The sequence below is a fragment of the Phasianus colchicus genome, chromosome 1 (genome assembly GCF_987193195.1).
Source record: "Phasianus colchicus chromosome 1, bPhaCol1.hap1.1, whole genome shotgun sequence".
In the NCBI taxonomy this organism is placed as follows: domain Eukaryota; kingdom Metazoa; phylum Chordata; class Aves; order Galliformes; family Phasianidae; genus Phasianus; species Phasianus colchicus.
In genome coordinates, this window is record NC_143436.1 from 101301129 (window position 1) to 101319512 (window position 18384).

The 18384-nt window shown below is 39.5% G+C and overlaps 1 protein-coding gene across 1 annotated transcript in view; it reads left to right on the forward strand.

Annotated features, from left to right (window-relative positions):
* Window positions 1–3537, forward strand: part of CXADR (CXADR cell adhesion molecule) — a 29752-nt gene extending 26215 nt beyond the window's left edge. Inside the window, exon 8 of the mRNA XM_031612493.2 lies at window positions 2958–3537. Within this exon, the coding sequence (XP_031468353.1) occupies window positions 2958–2999 (42 nt within the window). The 3' untranslated portion in view covers window positions 3000–3537. The remainder of the gene's footprint in view (window positions 1–2957) is intronic.
* Window positions 3538–18384: the final 14847 nt, after the last annotated feature.

The window sequence follows — 18384 nt, forward strand, 5'->3', positions numbered from 1 at the left end:
TTCTTCATTTGCAGGCCTTTCAGGGAAAAAAAGTTTCTCAGACCTCTTTAATTATAGCAGTTGGCTTTTTTCAGAGGCAAGACAATGAAAAGTGTGATTTTTGTAATAAAATAATAATAATAATAATAATAATAATAATAATAATGTGCAGTTCTGATCATGCTAGGCTTGTCTAATTGGAAGATATTGAAGTTGAGCATTAATTACGTCTTCTTAAAATTGAAATTGTTGCTTTTTGAAGTTTAGTGGTATTATTTAAATAAGATATACCAGTATGATATATTTTTTAATACTGGATGATTTGGGTAGGCTGGGCTGAACTTCAGACAACCTTCAAAAATACTTTATTCCTAGATGAAAGAGCTGACAGCAGTGTTAGAGCCTTTGTGCTGAGCAGCCCTATTTTCCCCAAATTAGCATAATTTTCCTGCCCTCGGTTATACCTGGGCAAGCTAGAATTTTAATCAGCACTCTGAGAGGGCTATTAACTGACAGTGAAAACTGGGTCATTACATTACACATGTGAATTTTATTCTGACAACATTCTGTGTCTGTGACAACCATATTAGCAAGCTAACTTGCTGCTGGCTCTATGGTTTGTTCCTAAGGGGAAATTGGTGAAAATACAAGGAGCTATAGGACAACTTTAATGTGTGATGTGGCCAACAGAAGTGCACTCACCTGCAGCAGTGACAATAACAAAATAGGAAGTAGAGGATTAGAGTTGAAGTCCTGGCTGTGTCATTACTTTGCCACATGATTTGTGTTTTTTATTTTTTGAACACTGGGAACATCTCCTTATTTTTATCAGTTTTCACATCTCAGAATCACAGAATGGCTTGGGTTGAAAAGGATTTTAAAGATCATCTACTTCCAACCTGCCTGCCAGCTACTAGATCCGGCTGCACAGGGCCCCCAGAGAATGGAGATAATTCTGTGGGCTGCTAGAGACTTTAGAACTAGATTTGCCCATCACACTGTTTACTTTCTAAAAAACCCAAACTAGCCATACATATTTAAACTGCCAGACTGAGATTTTCTTTCCTGTTGTTGGTTTATCACAGCTACATGAAGAAGTCCTAGCTGCATGCAAGGCTTCATTTGCCAGTCTGCATTTTTCTTTTTTTCTTTTTTAAATAAAGATTTACTTAGATGAGGAGGAGAAGAAAATGAAGACTGAAAGTATCAGGACAGTACAGAAGGGAAAATGGATTAGGTTGTATTTGTTTGATGTTGCCCTTCCAGCCCTCCTAAGCATTTGATTTTTACCTTCCACTTCTTCTAAACAAATGGGCAATCAAAAACTATCATTCTGTCTAAGCTGGTCTCTGTGTGCCAGATAACGGACTTCTGTTTTCACATGCAGGCATGTTAATTGTCTTTAGACTCGTTTGTGGAAGGGAGTGAGCAGGACAGACTTTATGGAGAACCACCATTATGTAAGCCCCGAGTTGCATGCCCAAGCTTTATAAAACATGTGAGAGCTGATTCTTCAGGGTTTTCCAGGAGAGTGGGATAGGATAAGTTGTGAGGGGAGCAGCTTATTTTTTTTTTAGAAGGCATATGTTTAGCAATTATTAACTACCTCTAATTATTAATTATTACTAATGGAATACTAATTATTAGTTACCTCTGTGAAAGCTGTTGATGGCAAGGGTCAGAAATAGGGATGTGTGTTAGCTGTACAGCAAAGACAGAAATACAGACAGTAAAGGATGCTTGTTGATTCAGTGTACAATTCCAATTAATATGTCTCTTAAGAGTATCATTTAATTCTATCAAATTCAGTTTTGGGCTGATGGCAACATTCTTGTTCCCGCAGTACAAGAGTTGAGGTCAGATAGATGCATTAAGTTGGAGTGGAATATAAGTTCCAGGAGAAAAAAGTAACGTTGCCAGTATCTTCCCAAATGGAGAGCATGGTACATAAATGATGCTGAAAATTTGCTTTCTCACATTTTTGCATGTAGTTACTCATCTTAAAAAAAACTGAAAACAATTTATAAACGGTAGCCAGAATACGATGGTAGAACACTGCTTTGAATTATACTTCCAAGCGAGGTTTCTGAAGGTACTCATTTTTATTATTGCATGCACCTGGGAGGTTTTACTCAAAGTGTAATTCAAATTGAAATGTGACAGTCTGTGAGGAAGAGCATGAGATGTTACAGAGATACCTTGAGTCAGCTTTGTAATTACAGATTTGACAGAGGAACAATGGTGGAGTTGAGGCATGTTTTAAACATCTGCGAGGACTGGGGTGGCAATACAAAAAGTCTTAATAGGTTGAAATGGTGGAGTAAGAAAATGAGATCTTTCTAGTAAATGCAGCAGATGCATACATGTTTGTGGATTGTTAATTAAGAAGAGCTGGTTTGTGTATCATGTCTTGAAAACGAATATTGTTTACTGCTAAGTATTTTTTATTGAATACAGATGCATCACTGCATTCTTTGAAAAAAAAAAAAAAATGGAGTGTTTAGCAGTAAACAAAAGTGTGTGATTCTTTGATGGTTCAAGTTACTGGGATGAAACTGAAGAAACAGTCATCCAAGCAGACTTATCCAGAAACTTTACAAAATGACTGTAGTGAGTCTGTGCTGGGAAATTCATGAGAATTTTCAAATAACTTAGTTGAAAAGGATGGAAAATTTGTGATGAATTAAAATTGCATTATTAGCCAGATGAAGAGTGATCCCTTAGTTGTTTATGATGCCATTGACTTGAGTGGACTTGAAGTGTGTTCTTGGCAAACTCAGTCATTTCTTTTCAAGTTAGCTAATAAACACTGTTAGCTTGCTACTCCATTGCACTTGTTTTATGTAAAACAGTGGTATAAATTCTTACCTGAAAGGCCGTCGTTTGGGTCATTATCTGAATCATGCATTTAATTGCTGTATGTTAACCTGCCTGGCCCATTTTTAATTTAGATTAATGATATTCTTTTTTTCTTATAGTCTGACATCGCACACAAGATTGGTGACATAACAGTGGTATAAACATGAAGAAACACGCATCATTTTTTGCATGAATTTCAAGTATGGTGAAACTGAAGTTCATAATGAAGCGCTGGTTTTTTTATTATTTTATTTTTATTTTTTTACTTTATCTCACTTTAGATCCAAGACTGTGAAGTAGGCTGCATTCAGTTTTGTAAGTACCAAATACGTTAAAGAATATTTTTAATGCCAAGTTTACAGACATTTTTCATGGTGGTTCTGTTTTGAAAAGCACGCATAATCACTCCACTCTGCCCCACCTCCCCGTCGATTCAAAAACTTGTCGACTTCACAAAATCAAATTAATCCAGGTAGCAGAAATACAGCCTTAAGTGGCGGGGCACTGAAAGAAATTTTAAACTTTGAGTAGCTGTGTTTTATCCCTGGCCTTCTGTCCTGCTGATACGATAGGAAGTGCATCATCAGTTCAATTTGCTGTAGTGATACTAACGAAGACTTGGAATCTATGTTTGAAATGCACTGTATTTTGAGATTGTATATATTTTATAATACTTAATAAAATATACTTGAACATCAAGGCATGCTTCAGCATAATCTGTTAATGCCGATGTTGTAGTAATTCATGTCTGTACAATGTCTCATTCTTTTTCTTCTCAGCTTTTACCCTGCAGGAAAAAACTGGAGGAAAGAAGAGTGCTCTCTTTAAAGAAAGCTAATTACAATATTTTTTTCCTTCTGTGATGTGAAACTTTGAGTACTGATTTCGTAATAAGAATCTGCCTAACCATAGGAGATCACTGCAGACTGATAGTGCGGATGGGAACTTAATAATTCACTTTCTTCTTTTTTTAAAAAGTTATGACTGAGATGAAAGAGGTGGGATCCTCTACCCCACTGATATTTGCGCAGATTTAATAACTGTCTTCTGATAACTGACACAGTCAACGTAAATCAGAGCAAGCTGAAGGACTCTCCAGCACTGAGGAATTAACAGCGAGGGCAGACAAGTTTAAACCTGTCTTTGATCATCAACATCTTTCTCTGCTGTGTGGTTGGTCTTTTTTTTTTTTTTTTTTTTGGGATGCTGTTTTTATTTTTAATCAGTTATATGCAGTTACTAATTTAAAGCTTAATCCGGTGATACCAGCTATGCTTTTCTCTGAAGGTAACCGTACGCTTTATTGGTTGAAGCTGCTGGTTATAACACTGAAAAGGTGTGCTGCTTATTAAATTATTTTTACTCCCCCTTTTGAGAGGGGTATACCTAACTCTACAATAATTTCTAACTGAGATGCTTTTGACCAAAAAATCCATATGATTCTCTTTGTTACCGCATGTAAAAAAATAAAACGTCAGGAAATAAGAATACTCTCGTAAGAAAAAGGGAAGAGTTTTAAATGTCACAGGCTTAAGTAGCCAATATTTTAAGTCATTCCAAATCTGATTTAATTTCAGAGTTAGAATTGCAGAAAAGATACTTTGCCTTTTAGAAACACTTGTTTTTATGCTAAAATGTTACATTCCCCATCCTCTCTTTTGACTCCATGCTGCCTAAACTTGTGTGAGCAAATCTGGCAGGTAATTAATCAGGGTAAAATCTTTTGGGATCAGTGTGAAAGTTACCTGATCAAGAAGCAACAACTGCTTGTTTGCTAAAGAGTTTTCTAAAAAGAACTCAGGGAAAATATGGAAAAATGACATGTACCAAAGTATGTCCTTGGAGAAATAAGAGAAAAGAACTATTTTTTTCCCTCAAATTCCTGTTTAAATTAACTTTAATATGCTTGTATTTTGAGTAAAGAAAAATAACTGTTTTTGAAGTTAAATGTGCTGCGTTTATGTTTTCTTCAAGAAAGCTAGTAACTGCAGACCTACTTCTTCATGCCTCATCCACAGGGCAGCTGTTCTTAATCGGCTTTTCGTATTCCAGTGCGGAGTCTTCTGAAAGGCACTGAATGTTCGCAGTTCAGTCCACTGTTCAGTCCAGAAGCCTGCCCCAGTGAGATGGCTGAGCATTAATTTGTTATTGTGGTGTAAGTTGGGTACATGCTTGAAAGCCCGTCTGATGTGGCAGAGAGGTTGAAGGTTGAGACTTACTCTCAATCTGCCATCTGCTGTCATATTCGTGTTCAGAAGGTACAATAATGATGCTTTTGCAGATCATGCCTAGACTATTGTGACCAGCTGGCTGTTTATGAATTACTGTAGATGTCAGTAGACATTTTTAATTGGCTGTGGTGAAAGTTTTCAACCTTTCATCCTTTCTGTCTAACACGCAGGAATGGCTTACATGGAGAAAACACCCAAACTCCTGTGCCAGCGGTGTTAAATGAGACCTCCTTGCCAGGGCTTGCTTTTTGTACAAAAGTTCAACCAGTGCTTATTTGACAGCTCTGCTATTTTCCACACCCAGAAATCTCTTTTTCATGTGCAAGATAGCTGACCTGGCCAATGGACTAAGCCTAAATGTTGGCTACACTCACTACTAGCCTGCATCTTTACTGCAAAGTGGAGAAGCTAACTTGCAGTGCTTTCCCACTATCACTGCTTAATTTGTAGGTCTTATCAAACACACAACTTTGGATCAACCTCTACTCTATTTAGTTCAGACCGTTTCAGTATAATTCTTCCAGCAGCCTTTCTCTAATTACAGACGTCTGAAAAACAGCACTGTGCTCATTCATTCTCACACTTCCTAGCCTCCTCTTCGCTGTTAACGAGTGTTCCAGTCACAGACATCTTTAGGTTTGAGGTTGGAAACCGGGTGTTGCAATCTCAGACGAAAGTTGATTACATGGGTTCAGATTGCCTCCGTGTTGTCTGGTGCGCTGCCCAGGGTTTAGGGTGAGCCAGGTCTTTAACCACTTTCCTGTGGTTCAGGGGCTGATTCCCATTCTAACTTTGCCCAGCAGGCACTGTGGCTGTGGCTGCAGCAGGCTCAGAAATGAGCTATGCCAGCACAAGGCAATTTCATATTCCTTCAAGTCTTTCCAGGCCTGAACTTATATCATTGCAATGATTTACATAAAAATTAGAAGGCCAGACTGTAGCTCTAGCACATGTGTTTTAGGTGGCAGAATTCAGCATGCTAAAGACTGAATTGGCCCTGCCCTTTTTGCTCCTGGCTCTTCGTTCCTGTCCTTGGGCTACCTCTAATCTTTTGTCAGTATAAGCACTGCTGCAGCTGCTGTGAGCCACATCAGAGACAAGATTTAGTTTAAAATTACTTATGTGCTGTGTAGTTTAGTTTAAACTTGAATGTGTTCATCCTTTCAGTTCACAAGGCAACTGCATCAGCATTTGTGCTGACAAAAGGGGAAGGAGGCGGTGTGAAAGTGGAAACGAGGATCGTAGAATGAAGGAAAGGCAGGACAGCTTCTTTCAGTAGCGTTGCTAAAGGTGCTCTGAGCAGGGAGCTGGACTAGAGGAGCTCCAGAGCTGCCTTCCAGCTTCAACTGCTCTGAGATTCTGTGAAATAAACACACGTATCCAAACTCTCCTTGCATCAAAGCTGGTGATCCTTGGCTGCTTTGTGCGTTTCGAGGTGCTTGAAGGCTGTGGGCACCTCAGTTTATGATATTGATGGCTCCAGGCACCTGTAGCCTACTTAGGAACCAGTTAGTCTGAATGGGATGCAAAGCTATGCCGTTTCACATGTGCATCCTGTTGGCTGCCACACGAACGAACCAGTGTGAGCGTCTCCACAAAAGCAGAGTGTGTTCTCAGGACATCCTGCCCCAGTTGGAGTTGGGAATAAGCATGTTGGCAGCAGCTGTCTCTTTTCTTTTCATACGTAAGGGAGATGGTTGTTGATAATGCTGATGTTGTCTTCAACTACGAGCTTGTGAAAATGTACACAGTTATTTTATGTGACTCTAAAGTAATTCCAAGTCTCTCCCTAAGGCATCTTGTGAAGTAGATTCACAGGGGCCAATCACCGTTAGGTTCAAGGGCAGCTTGGATGGATCACTCACTGGTGGTGTGATTCTCTTTGCAAACTCTGGGTCTGTTGTTGTTTATATTACATAAAGGGTTGAAATGCAAGTGAAGAGAACAGCTGCTTCAAACTTTACTCCAGTGTGGAAAGTGACGAGGGAAACCATTAGAAGGAAAACTTTCCCTACAATGTGGTGCACTGTTCAAGGATTGCATGCTTTGATTCATGTACACATGGCCCAGCTTACTGAATTTTAACATGGATATCTAGGACTTCAGTGTGGTTCATTCTAGGTCATTTGTATTCCTCATATAATTGTAATTGTCTACGGGAAAATGTAATATCTTAAGAATTGAAGATAATTTATTTTGAATTGTTTGCTTATATAACATAGTCTGCTTTAATGTTGAGGAAGCAACTAGACATGAACAGGAGCCTGAGCTGATACTGACTATGTCAGAATGCTTACAATGCCCTGTATGTACATTGTTCTGTATAAGTAATTTCTCAGTTACAAAGTAAATTTCTGTTGTGATAACTGTAAATAATGCAACTATGAAGGTTTTTCTTGACAGAGAACTAATTATGGAATTACTGCCTTCTGCATTACCACTGTCTTATGCTACTTTTTACCACCTTAGACTATTTATTTAAATTGCCATGTGTCTGTCCTCATGACTGAGGTGTCATTAATGCAACAAGTATGCATTGCCCTTGCAGAAGAATCTGTTCCCTTCACACCTGTCTTTCTCAGCTTTGGACCACTTTCTATGTAGCCCACTTTTATCAGAAAACAAACACTTCCAGAGGCTCCAATAGTCCTCCTCTTCAGGCTAACAGTAAATCTAATGCTTCTCTGATCAAATCATGCTGTAACATGGGAATGAAGTGCACGCAACCGTTGCAGAACTCACTGAAGAAAGCTGCATGTGAGTTGCTGAAACTGCAGAATAAAAAACTAACACACTGATGCCTCTCCTATAAAAGAAAAATTTCATACTTTCAAATCTTAATTTTGATGTATGTATTACAATTTAAATGGGGGCTTTTACAGTATATGGAGACTTATTGTATGCATTGGGATAGTAATAGGCCAAGAGGGAATAGCTTTAAACTAACAGAGGGGAGATCTAGTTTAGCTGTTAGGAGGAAATCCTTTACTCATAGGGCGGTGAGGCACTGGCACAGCTGCCCAGAGAAGCTGTGGTGCCCCATCCCTGGAGACACTCAAGGCCAGGTTGGATGGGGCCCTGGGCAGCTGAGCTGGTGGGGGGCAGCCCTGCCCACAGCAGGGGTTGGGGCTGGGTGGGCTCTAAGGTCCCTTCCAACCCAAACCATTCTGTGGTTTTATGTTGGGACTGCTTATAAGAAGTTAGGCTAGTTTCAAATTTAGTGTACAATCTTAGTGGGTTTACTGTTGTTAACAAGATGCATTGCCAGCCATTATTACTACACATGTAATACAGTTCAGCCTTAATGATCGTCATACCCTGAATGACCTATGGTTTTGCCACACCAGAGCTGCAGAGCTGATGCCTTGCTGTTTGTGGTGTTGGTGCCCTCTGGGACAGTTTTCATCCCAGCAGTCAGGGTAGAGTGGCTTGAGATCCTTTGGATAGGGAAAATTCTATTGAAATGGCTGCCTATTTTTCTCTACCCTTCCCTTGAGTCAAAATCTTGGTCTGTTACTGGATGTTTGAGTTTCCAGGCAGTTCCTAGCCCTCAGTCTTTTGCCCTGGAATACATGCTGCACAAAGTTGCTGTTACTTTCTTAGGGCATAGCAGGTGTCTTACTTATTGCTCTTTTTTTTGTTGTTTTTTTTTTAATTTTTTAGTTCCTTGGCTTTTCTTAAAATAAAAGAGCCTCTTCTCATCTCTCAGAGTTGATATTTCAGTGACTAGTATTTAACCATCAGAGAACTGTTAATAGTTCCACGAAATCTCCTTTGCATTCAATGGAATTAAGTATTAATAGAATCTTAGGATATCCTTAGTTGGAAGGGACCATTAAGGATCATTGAGTTCAACTCCTGGCTCCACACAGGATCATGCAAAAATCAGACCAGATGTATGAGAGCACTGTCCAAACGTTCCTTGAATTCTGAGAGGCTATGACCACCTCCCCGGGGAGCCTGTTCCAGAGTTCAACCACTGCCTGGTGAAGAACCTTTTCCTGACATCCAACCTGAGGATGGTTTAAATTAGCTTGGATTAGCCTTTCATTGGGGAAATTTGATGTGTGCAGATAAATTCTATTACACCAGCAGAACTATCTGGAAACAAAAAAGCTCTTTCACCTATATCCAGAAGAGGAGATGCTGTCTGGAAGCACCTCTGTAGAGCAAAGATGCAGTGAGCAACAGGTCTAACATTATATCACAATATCACTTCTAATGACTTGTGCAAAAATTCTTGTGAAGCAACTGTTGGCATAGTTTGTATGGTAGTAAGCAATGTAAATCTGTATTTGTAGTATGAAGAACCACACATACGTTTGTACATAACAAGGTAATGTTACGTACAAAGCTAATAACAAGAAGTTGTAATAATTTATTCTTAACAGTTTTGAGACGTAAGAAATAAACCTTGTAATTTTTTCTTTAAGGCTCATTTAGTTCATCTGATGATGGATATATTCAGTTGTCTTTTTCTTAGCCCTGTGCACATACTCTGGGAGCTGACAATCTCAGCCTCCTTCCATCTCACGGATCTGGAGCTTTCTGAAGGTGCCAACCAAGTCTGGGCTGCAGCGGGCAGTGTGTAGGGCTCCTGTGTGCTGTGATGGGGCTGGAGGAGCCACAGGGTTTGGTGCCCTGCTGGGGGCTGGTCTCTGAGTGCTCTGTACTGGCATCTGGCCTCTCTGTCATGGAAAATTCAGAAGAAGAGTTTGCTCTTAGTAGCAGGGAGGTGGCTCATGCAACAAGGACTGCTAAGAGTGGAGGGTTTCTAGAGCCTCTTTTCCTTGCTCTTAGGACTATCTCTTTAGTTGCAGAGTAAGACCAACTGTTATTTGACCTAAAATAATGCTATTACTGTTCATAAAATGCAGTGTGCACGAGTAAATCGTTGTCCTATTGTATTACACTAAAGAGCCAGATTTAGGCATGTCAGTGGATTGCCTGAAGCAAAAAAATGTATGGAAGAACTTAAACGCTATTATTGCTCACTGATACTGGCGGTAGCTTCTCTTCCTTTGTGTGTTCTGAATGTATTTGCTTGGCATTGCGCTGTCATGCAGAAGAAGGAGGATTAAATTCGTCCTGCTGTGCGATGACTCATGTATAGGGAATGTGCATATTCAGAAAGAGAGATTGCAGGAGTGAACCACTCAGGAGGGGCTGTTTGTAGGAATTAATAATAACCTGATAGCTGAGCAGGTAAAAGTGGATTTAGTAGAAGGAATTAAAATGAAGAAGATCTATTCAAACCACCACTGTTACTTTTCTGTCCGCTTCCATTAAAGTCACTTCATAGTTCTTTTTAAAAATATATTTTGTAGATATACAGTTTACTCTGATTTTAGGTCATATGTGCATATTTATACATATTTACATTAGATGTTATTACGCATGTATGTGTACATATCTAAAACAAATATGCATCACCCTGAGGTAATTTTCCAGCTTTGTCGTATGATTTTGCTTTAGTGCAATGTAAAACCTTACATAATATTAGAATAGGAGTGGATATTTAAAGTTAGTATAACATCAACTAGATGTTGTATCTGAAAATACTTAACATTTTTATTTTGCTAGTATTTAGCCAATTAGGAGCTTCTGCATTTGGATATTATTCATGCATTCCCAGAAATGTTAATATAACCCTGGAACTGGCATGAATTCAATCCAGTATTGAGCACATTTTATGTTAGTTCCTTGTTATGTCTTCTTAAAGCACAGTGGAAATTCATAGGATATAACAAGCTTTGCATTTGGGTATGGCTGATTTTCTTTCTGTTTAACTAATTTATTCTGAAGTGAAAGGGAACATCGAGTCTAACGTCAAGGCTTTCCCAATAGAAAGCCTTCTCCAAAAGATTCTCATTTGGATAGATGTGCCTCATTTCCAAGTGGGATGTTATATTAATTTTAAACAAACACAATCAGAAAATCTGCATTTGAACTCTCTTGTTGGGAAAAAAATAAAAAATAAAAAAAAAAGGAGAAAAAAATTGGCAGTAAGTAAGCAGAAAGCTAGAAACAATTGTTCTGATTTCAGCTGTCATCTTCATCACCCATTCATGACAACATGGTTCTGGTGTACAAGCCCTGAAATGTTAGATTTACAGAGCAGAACCATAAATAAGACTGCCATTGTCTTTAGCTTGTCGGTTTGACTCCTGCCTAAGGATAACAGACCAGTGCTAATGCTGCTGGAAGACTGCTTGGAAACCTGCAGGAAGTTTTTCTGCCTCTTGTTTCAGTCCCCACTGTCCTGGTATCCATGTCAGTGAGGCATCTGCAAATCCTTTGGTATGACCACTGTTTGCTATTCTGGGTCAAGAATCTGAGTGAAGAAGGCCATGAGATGGGAGATGCAATGCATTAGTGTGAAATTAATTTTTAAGTAACTCGTCAGGACTGGAGTTACGTGACCTTAGGAGTAAATGTTAGCTCTACGAAAAAGAGTATGTTTACTCTAAGAAAATGGCAGCCTTTCATCTTAACCAGCATTATCGGAGCCTCTGTGGCCTTCTTTTCCCTATCTGCACTCCTGTAGTTTTCCTGGCCTTATTACTGGAAAGCAGCTACCCCTGTGTGACAGTCACCTGTCCTGTCCTCTTTCTGTATTACCTCTTGTATTGTGGCCTTTAGCTTTCATTAGTGAAGAACAAATAAAGTAAACAGGCACTTAAATTCTTGATAATATGCATGCTCATGGAAGCTTCACAACATGTGTGACACTGGCACCTAATGAGCATACTTCTGTCAGTGCTGAGAGCATTTTAAATGGGAGCAGTCAGTGGGGAATTTGATCACGTTCCCCCCCCCCCAAAAAAAAACATGTAAGACCAAAAGGAATGCATAGCTAAAATCCACGTCATCACCATCACCTTCATTACTGCCAGCTACTGTGCTGCAGTTACCTAAGCCTCTGAACTGTTCCTGTTCCTCCTGCTGGCTACTTCCCCTTTCTCCTCTTTATGTTCCTGTTTCTGTCCCTTTTTAAAATTTCCGTTGTGAATTGATTGTCATTATTGGAGTCATGCCATTGAGTATGCCAGAAGTTATGGCTGCTTCTAACAAAGCTCCACACCTATAAGCCCATCAAAGCATCCTTTATGTAGCAAGTACCAATTTCATTTCTTTTTTAATGTCTCTTGAGTAACAAGGCAAGCCAAATCCAAACACTGTTTCTCAGGCAACAAGATATAGTTGCGAATGAGAGCTGCACCTTCATTAAAAGCAATGCAAAGTGTGTAGTGTGGAAATGTATGTTGATCAGATTCTGAGACCTAACCTCAGTACAATATGAAAACATCAGTTTTTTTGTATTTCTCTGCAGCAAAGCTTGCAACAAGGAGTTTGTTTGCATTTTTTTTGCAGTTTTTATGCATACATAGTTTGCTCAAAAGTAAAGCCTTCTATCTATTTCCCTGATAACTATGACAGATACAAAGAGCACAATAGCACTATGTGACAGAACAAATTCTAAGCTACAGAACTCTCTTTCAGCATAGTCACTATCATTAGCTGCTTTGTGCAGATGAGCTGATTGAAACAGTCTTCATTACATGGAATATCAGTTGTTCATGGCCGTCTAGAACGTGGCTTGTCCTCCACGACTGTCACCACTTCTGAAAAGCACCACCCACCACCTCACTGTGATCACATCCTCTGGTTGGTCTCTCAAAGCACTCAGCAAGTGTCAGTGAATCTCAGTTCCATTTTTTCCACATGGAGGAATTCAGTGACCTATCTTTGCTTCACATGTACTTTTGCATCAGATGCCATTTTGTCAGACTGCTCCCTCTGCTGCCACTTCTCACATAGCAACAAATTGGAATGGAATATTGGTGGGTTAGTTCAACCTCTGCTACCATATCACCACCATCTGCTTCTGGTCTAACATAGTAAAATAGGAGGCATTACTTTGAAAGCAGCCCTGATATTTGAAGCACATAGTTAAACTACAACAGTGCTGGTCTATAGAAGTTTCTGCTGTGAATTTCCATTGATTCTACAGTGTATTTTTGGCAGACACTGAAGACGTTTACATGGCTAATTAATAGCATCTTGCCAGTATTCATTTCTACTGATATCTACTGATAAACCCATTTATCAGAAATGTAAAATCACAGAACTGTTTGAGTTGGAAGTGTTAGGGCTAGGGTTTGAGCTGGAAGGGGCCCTTAAAGGCCATCTAGTCCAACTCCCCTGCAATGAACAGGGACACCTACAGCTACATCGGGTTGCTCAGAGCCCCATCCAGCCTGATCTTGGGTGTCTCCAGAGATGGGGCACTCACCACTTCACTGGGCAACCTGTGCCAGTGCCTCATGGTAAAAAACTTCTCCCTTATATCCAATCTACATCTCCCCCCTTTTAGTTTGAAACCATTTCCCTTTGTTCTGTCATCACAGACCCTACTAAAGAGTCTGTCTGCTTCTTTCTTATAGCACTCCTTTAATATTTAAAGGCCACTATGAGGTCTCCCCAGAGGTGTTCCATCCCTTGGATCATTTTTGCAGCCTTTCGCTGAATACACTTCGACAGGTCTGTGTCTCTCCTATACTGTGGAATCCACATCTGGACACAGTACTCCAAGTGAGTAGTATATCAAGCTTCATAAAATTAGCCTCAAGCTAATTAATAATGTCAGTGTTCTTTAAGTGACTGTTGGACAGTTGTTTTTGCAGTACATCACCCAGAAATTCAAGTGGAGACCAGCAATCTGCGTATTTCAGTGTCATAGCAATGGAGTAAGAATGATCTGAAATCTGGAATTACTCTTGCTCTTTTACCTGTCCTTCTGTCCCTTGCTCTCAGTTTGTAATCCTAATTTAGTTTATGGACTTAATTATTATTAGCTTAGTCTCTGTAACTGAAGTGAAACAAAATAACAAACAAACAAATGCATGCTTAAAGTTTCCTCATTATGGTTAATGTTTTAATATATTTTCCTAATTATGAAATTATTTTTTTAATATGTTCCTAATTATGAAACGGCAAATGAATGCAATGAATGTAAATATGAAAAAAATGCTGGATTCTACAGTCTGAGATTTAGTATTTTGTATTTGATAGCAGGCTTGAACTGTTAGAATTATTTAATGAAAGAGCAATTGATGAGGGAATATTTAACTAAAATATGAAACCAGTTTAAGAAGTCAATAGATAAATAAAATCACATTTTATATACAAAAAACACACATACATTCATATTTAATGCATGATGTAGTTAAAGAATAGGAATTTAGTCAAAGAGAAGCATAGAAATGCTCTTCTTTTAATATTAATTTGATTAACTCATTAAACGTGCTTCTTCTTACCACTAGCAAATAATCGTGCAGTTGCTATACTTAGGGTAGAGACAAGTGTAAATATTTTGACCCAGACTGGCCTCACTGGGTTAAACACTACAGGCAATCAGTAAGAAACTAGTCCTTCCACATAGATCTTGTAGTCTAAACAGTAACAACAGCCAAATGCTGGCAGATCAAGGGGCAGGAAGATCATTATCTTTTCTTGGGGAACTGAGCCGGAGATCGGCTAAGTGAGATGCCACAGATCAAAAAGGAGCACTGTAAGAGAAAGATAACCCAACCCAGGTTACTGGCATCAAAGTCCAGTGCATTCACCAGATCAGCATTCTTCCAACAGCTACAGCTGTGTGAGTGGAAAAAGAAAAAGCACACCCAGTCATTAGTTGAGATGATTGACAAAATTGTAAGTCAGTAAGTAAAAAAAGGAAGCTGGAAACTGGAGAAAAGGATTATAGAAAAGCTAAAAGCAAAGCTTTTAACCTGTGAACTTTCCCTTTGTGTCTGTTTGGGGTATGACTGCCAAAATGGGATGTTTACTATAGGATTGTTTCTGGCAGGAGGCCAGAAATGTGTGCGGATCTTCTTCTTTTTTTTTTTTTTTAAATTGTATTTCATCAGCTGTTGAAAATACTGTGCTGCCCATCCGTTTCTGGAGATTGGAGCGTGTGTAGTGAAAAACAGTCGCAGCAGACATTCCCAGTGCAAATCAGAGTGCCAATCAGACGGTGAATCAGTGATCTCAAAAGAGGATTACTTTGGATTAGCTGTCCGGTGAAGCAGGCACTTTGTGTAATCCACCAGACAGCTCCAACGTGAGCCAATTCATGCTTTTTTTTTTTTTTTTTAATATATTTTATTAAATAGATTTTCATATGCTAATTAACATTATTTTGACAGTGTGCCTAGGAGACAGATTATGTGGCATACTCTATTAAGCAACAGAAAATTTATCACCAGAATTTCAGGAGAAGAATCATGATAGGAAACAGCCTAAGCTGCATTTTGGTTGGCAGCAGTCACACAGAGGTTTAGACAGCTCTTTGAAAGTTCTGCCTTTCATTGTCGATTGCAGTTTCATGTGTGGGACTGGTCTCTGACTGGAGTTCAATCCCTGGGCGTCTGCTTGCTTAAGTTATTCATATTTTAGTGTTGCTTGAATCTTCCTCCTTATCATTTTACTGACAGCATGTGCCATTAAATTAATCTGTTTTTCAACTTAACACGGATGTTGTGACATAAGTAACATGGTTCTTCGAAACGCCATTTACTCATATACAAACTATAATTTCCTGTTTATGCCTGTAGCTGTGAAGCCATGAGGATTACAAAGATGGGGAAGGGTCGGGAGGGGAAGGAGTGCAGGGAGTGGCTGAGATCCCTTGGCTGGTTCAGCCCAGCACAGAGCAGAGGAGCTGAGGGGAGGCCTGATGGCGGCTGCAGCTCCTCACAGGGAGCGGGGGGGCAGCGCTGAGCTCTGCTCTGTGTGACAGCGACAGGGCCCGAGGGAACGGCATGGAGCTGTGTCAGGGGAGGGCAGGTTGGGTGTCAGGGAAAAGGTTCTTCACCTGAAGATGCCTCCCACATCAGTTGCCTCTGGCAGCAATAAATTGACATGCCTCCTCCCTGAGTTCTGAATGTTGACAGACAGATATAAAACCATTATTCGCTGCATTCTCCATCTCACAAAGTTGGCTTGCTTGATCAAGAGGAACTGTAAAGAGATGGGAAGAGTAATGAAGAACAAGAATGTGCTTGGACATCGTGTACCAAAAGCAGGGAAATCTGTACTTGCTCCATGTATGAAATGATATCTGTTTTGGCATACAAGGAAGGCCATTGTCTGCAGGAAAGCTTGAATTCTGTGGACAGTATGAAATCCCAAGGGAACAAAAGCAGCGGTGAGGGAAATAAACAAGTGCTCAAGGTTTAGATCCTGGCAGCTTTACATTAAGGCAAGCCCAGATTGAGCAGTGCTATTGTCTCCTGGGTTTAGACTGTAACACCTCTAGACTACAGTCTTGACTGCACCTCCACCCCATACACACTCAAGAAAGCTGCAAACAAGCTGAAACTTTGGGATGCACCAAAGAAAATTCAATTTATATCATTTTTCATGTGCTCAAGCACTCTTGATTCTTGCTCCTTGTTCAAGGTAAATTTTAATAAGTTGTTTCTCATTCAGTACCAAACTCAGCATACTGTCAGAGGTTTCCCACGGTGTATCATCAGCTTACTCTCTTCTTTGGACTCTACAGCAGGCAAGAAGTAAGCAAGAAGTCAAGAAGCTTCTTCTGAAATAGGCAAAAAGGATTTTTCCTGGTGCATACTGTCCTAGGTGAGACACCAGTTTCAGCAATGAACAAAGAACTATGAAGAGTGACAGGGAGACTTACACCTCTAAATTGCTGAGATGGAATGAGGTCAAGTTTGGCAAAATGCATTAAATCAGCTGGAGAAATCCTCTTTAAACTAAGACATTACTGGCAACATTGTACGTTCATCTTTCCCTTCTTGTTCAAAGCCTTCACTGGAAGCCTCTATCCACTGAGGCTGCGACAAAGATGTTCAGGTATATTTTCAGTGTAGACAGTATAAATACATATTGTTTTTTTTTAATGTACATTTATAATACAACTCTGCATGTCGTCGTTTACCTACAGAGTGCTTTTGTCAGAACGTATCAGTGATCTTTTGTCATGAAGCAAACATCATCTGTCTTTTTTAATGTAATAAACATTCCTTCAAAGACAAAAATATGAGCTCACAAGAACTGATATAAGGACCATGACATAGGACTGGAGGTCCTTGTTTATTGTAAATCTAGGTGTATTTGGAATGTATTGTTAGTAAACATTAATGACAGACTTTAAAAGAAAAATAAATACCACTTAACAGGTTTACTCTTAAGGCAGACTGCTAACCTGTGGATGTCTCCATGAAAGAGAAAGAGATGACACCAGACTTTGATAAAATATATTTTCTTGTTTTATAATTCTTCCAACATGTGGCAAGGTGCTGAAGGCACCTGAAAGTGGCACATGTACTCATCCATTAATATAACAATAGTAAATTGATTTATTGATAAAATCCTCCTGTCCCTGCAAATGCTTGCAAGAAGTGTGGGTACCTACTTAAGCAAATGTTTAATTTGTACTTAGAAAGAGTTTTACTGAAGTCTCCTGCCTGAAGTTCCACGTGTCATTTTCCCAAGCATGTTCTCTATACAGAAAAAAAATCATATACATATATATGTTGCTGTACTTAAGTCAGAGATGTATGGCAACCTGCTAGCAGTTAGATATGCCTTTGAGCATTACCCAAATATATCTGAGTCCTGCTTTCATGGATGCATACACCGAAGGTATAATGAGCCAGGGAAATGAAAAAGCAATTCTCTAAAATCCATTGTTCACATAATATGATCTTAGAATATCCTTTTTTTTGGAATGAATCTACAAGGATCATTGAGTCCAGCTCCTGTCTCTACACAGCACTGCATAAAAAATAAACCATATTTCTGAGTGTTGTCCAAACGCTCCTTGCACTCTGGCAGCTTGAGGTTTGGGGAGCCTGTTCCATGCCCACTGCCCCCTGGTGAAGAGCCTTTTCCTAACACCCAACCTGGCCCTTCCTTGACATAGCTCCATGCCATTCTCTAGGGCCCTGTTACTGCCACCAGAAAGCAAACATCATCCTACTTGTTCAAATTCATGCTGTTTGTGATTGCCCAACATTCTCATTTGTTAAAATCTCTCTGCAAGGCCTCTCTACCCTTGAGAGAGTCAACAGCTCCTCCCAATTTAGTATTATCCTCAAACTTAGCATACATTCAAGTCCTGCATCCAGTTACCATCTCCAGATCAGAGCTCTTATTTACAGATAGCGTACTTGATCCTGTAGAGAGGGGTGTGATTTAAACAGCTTAGAGAACATCACTGATTTTGCTAGATTGCTTTTTAAATTTCTAATTTATCAAATAAAAGCATTGGAACCAAATCAAA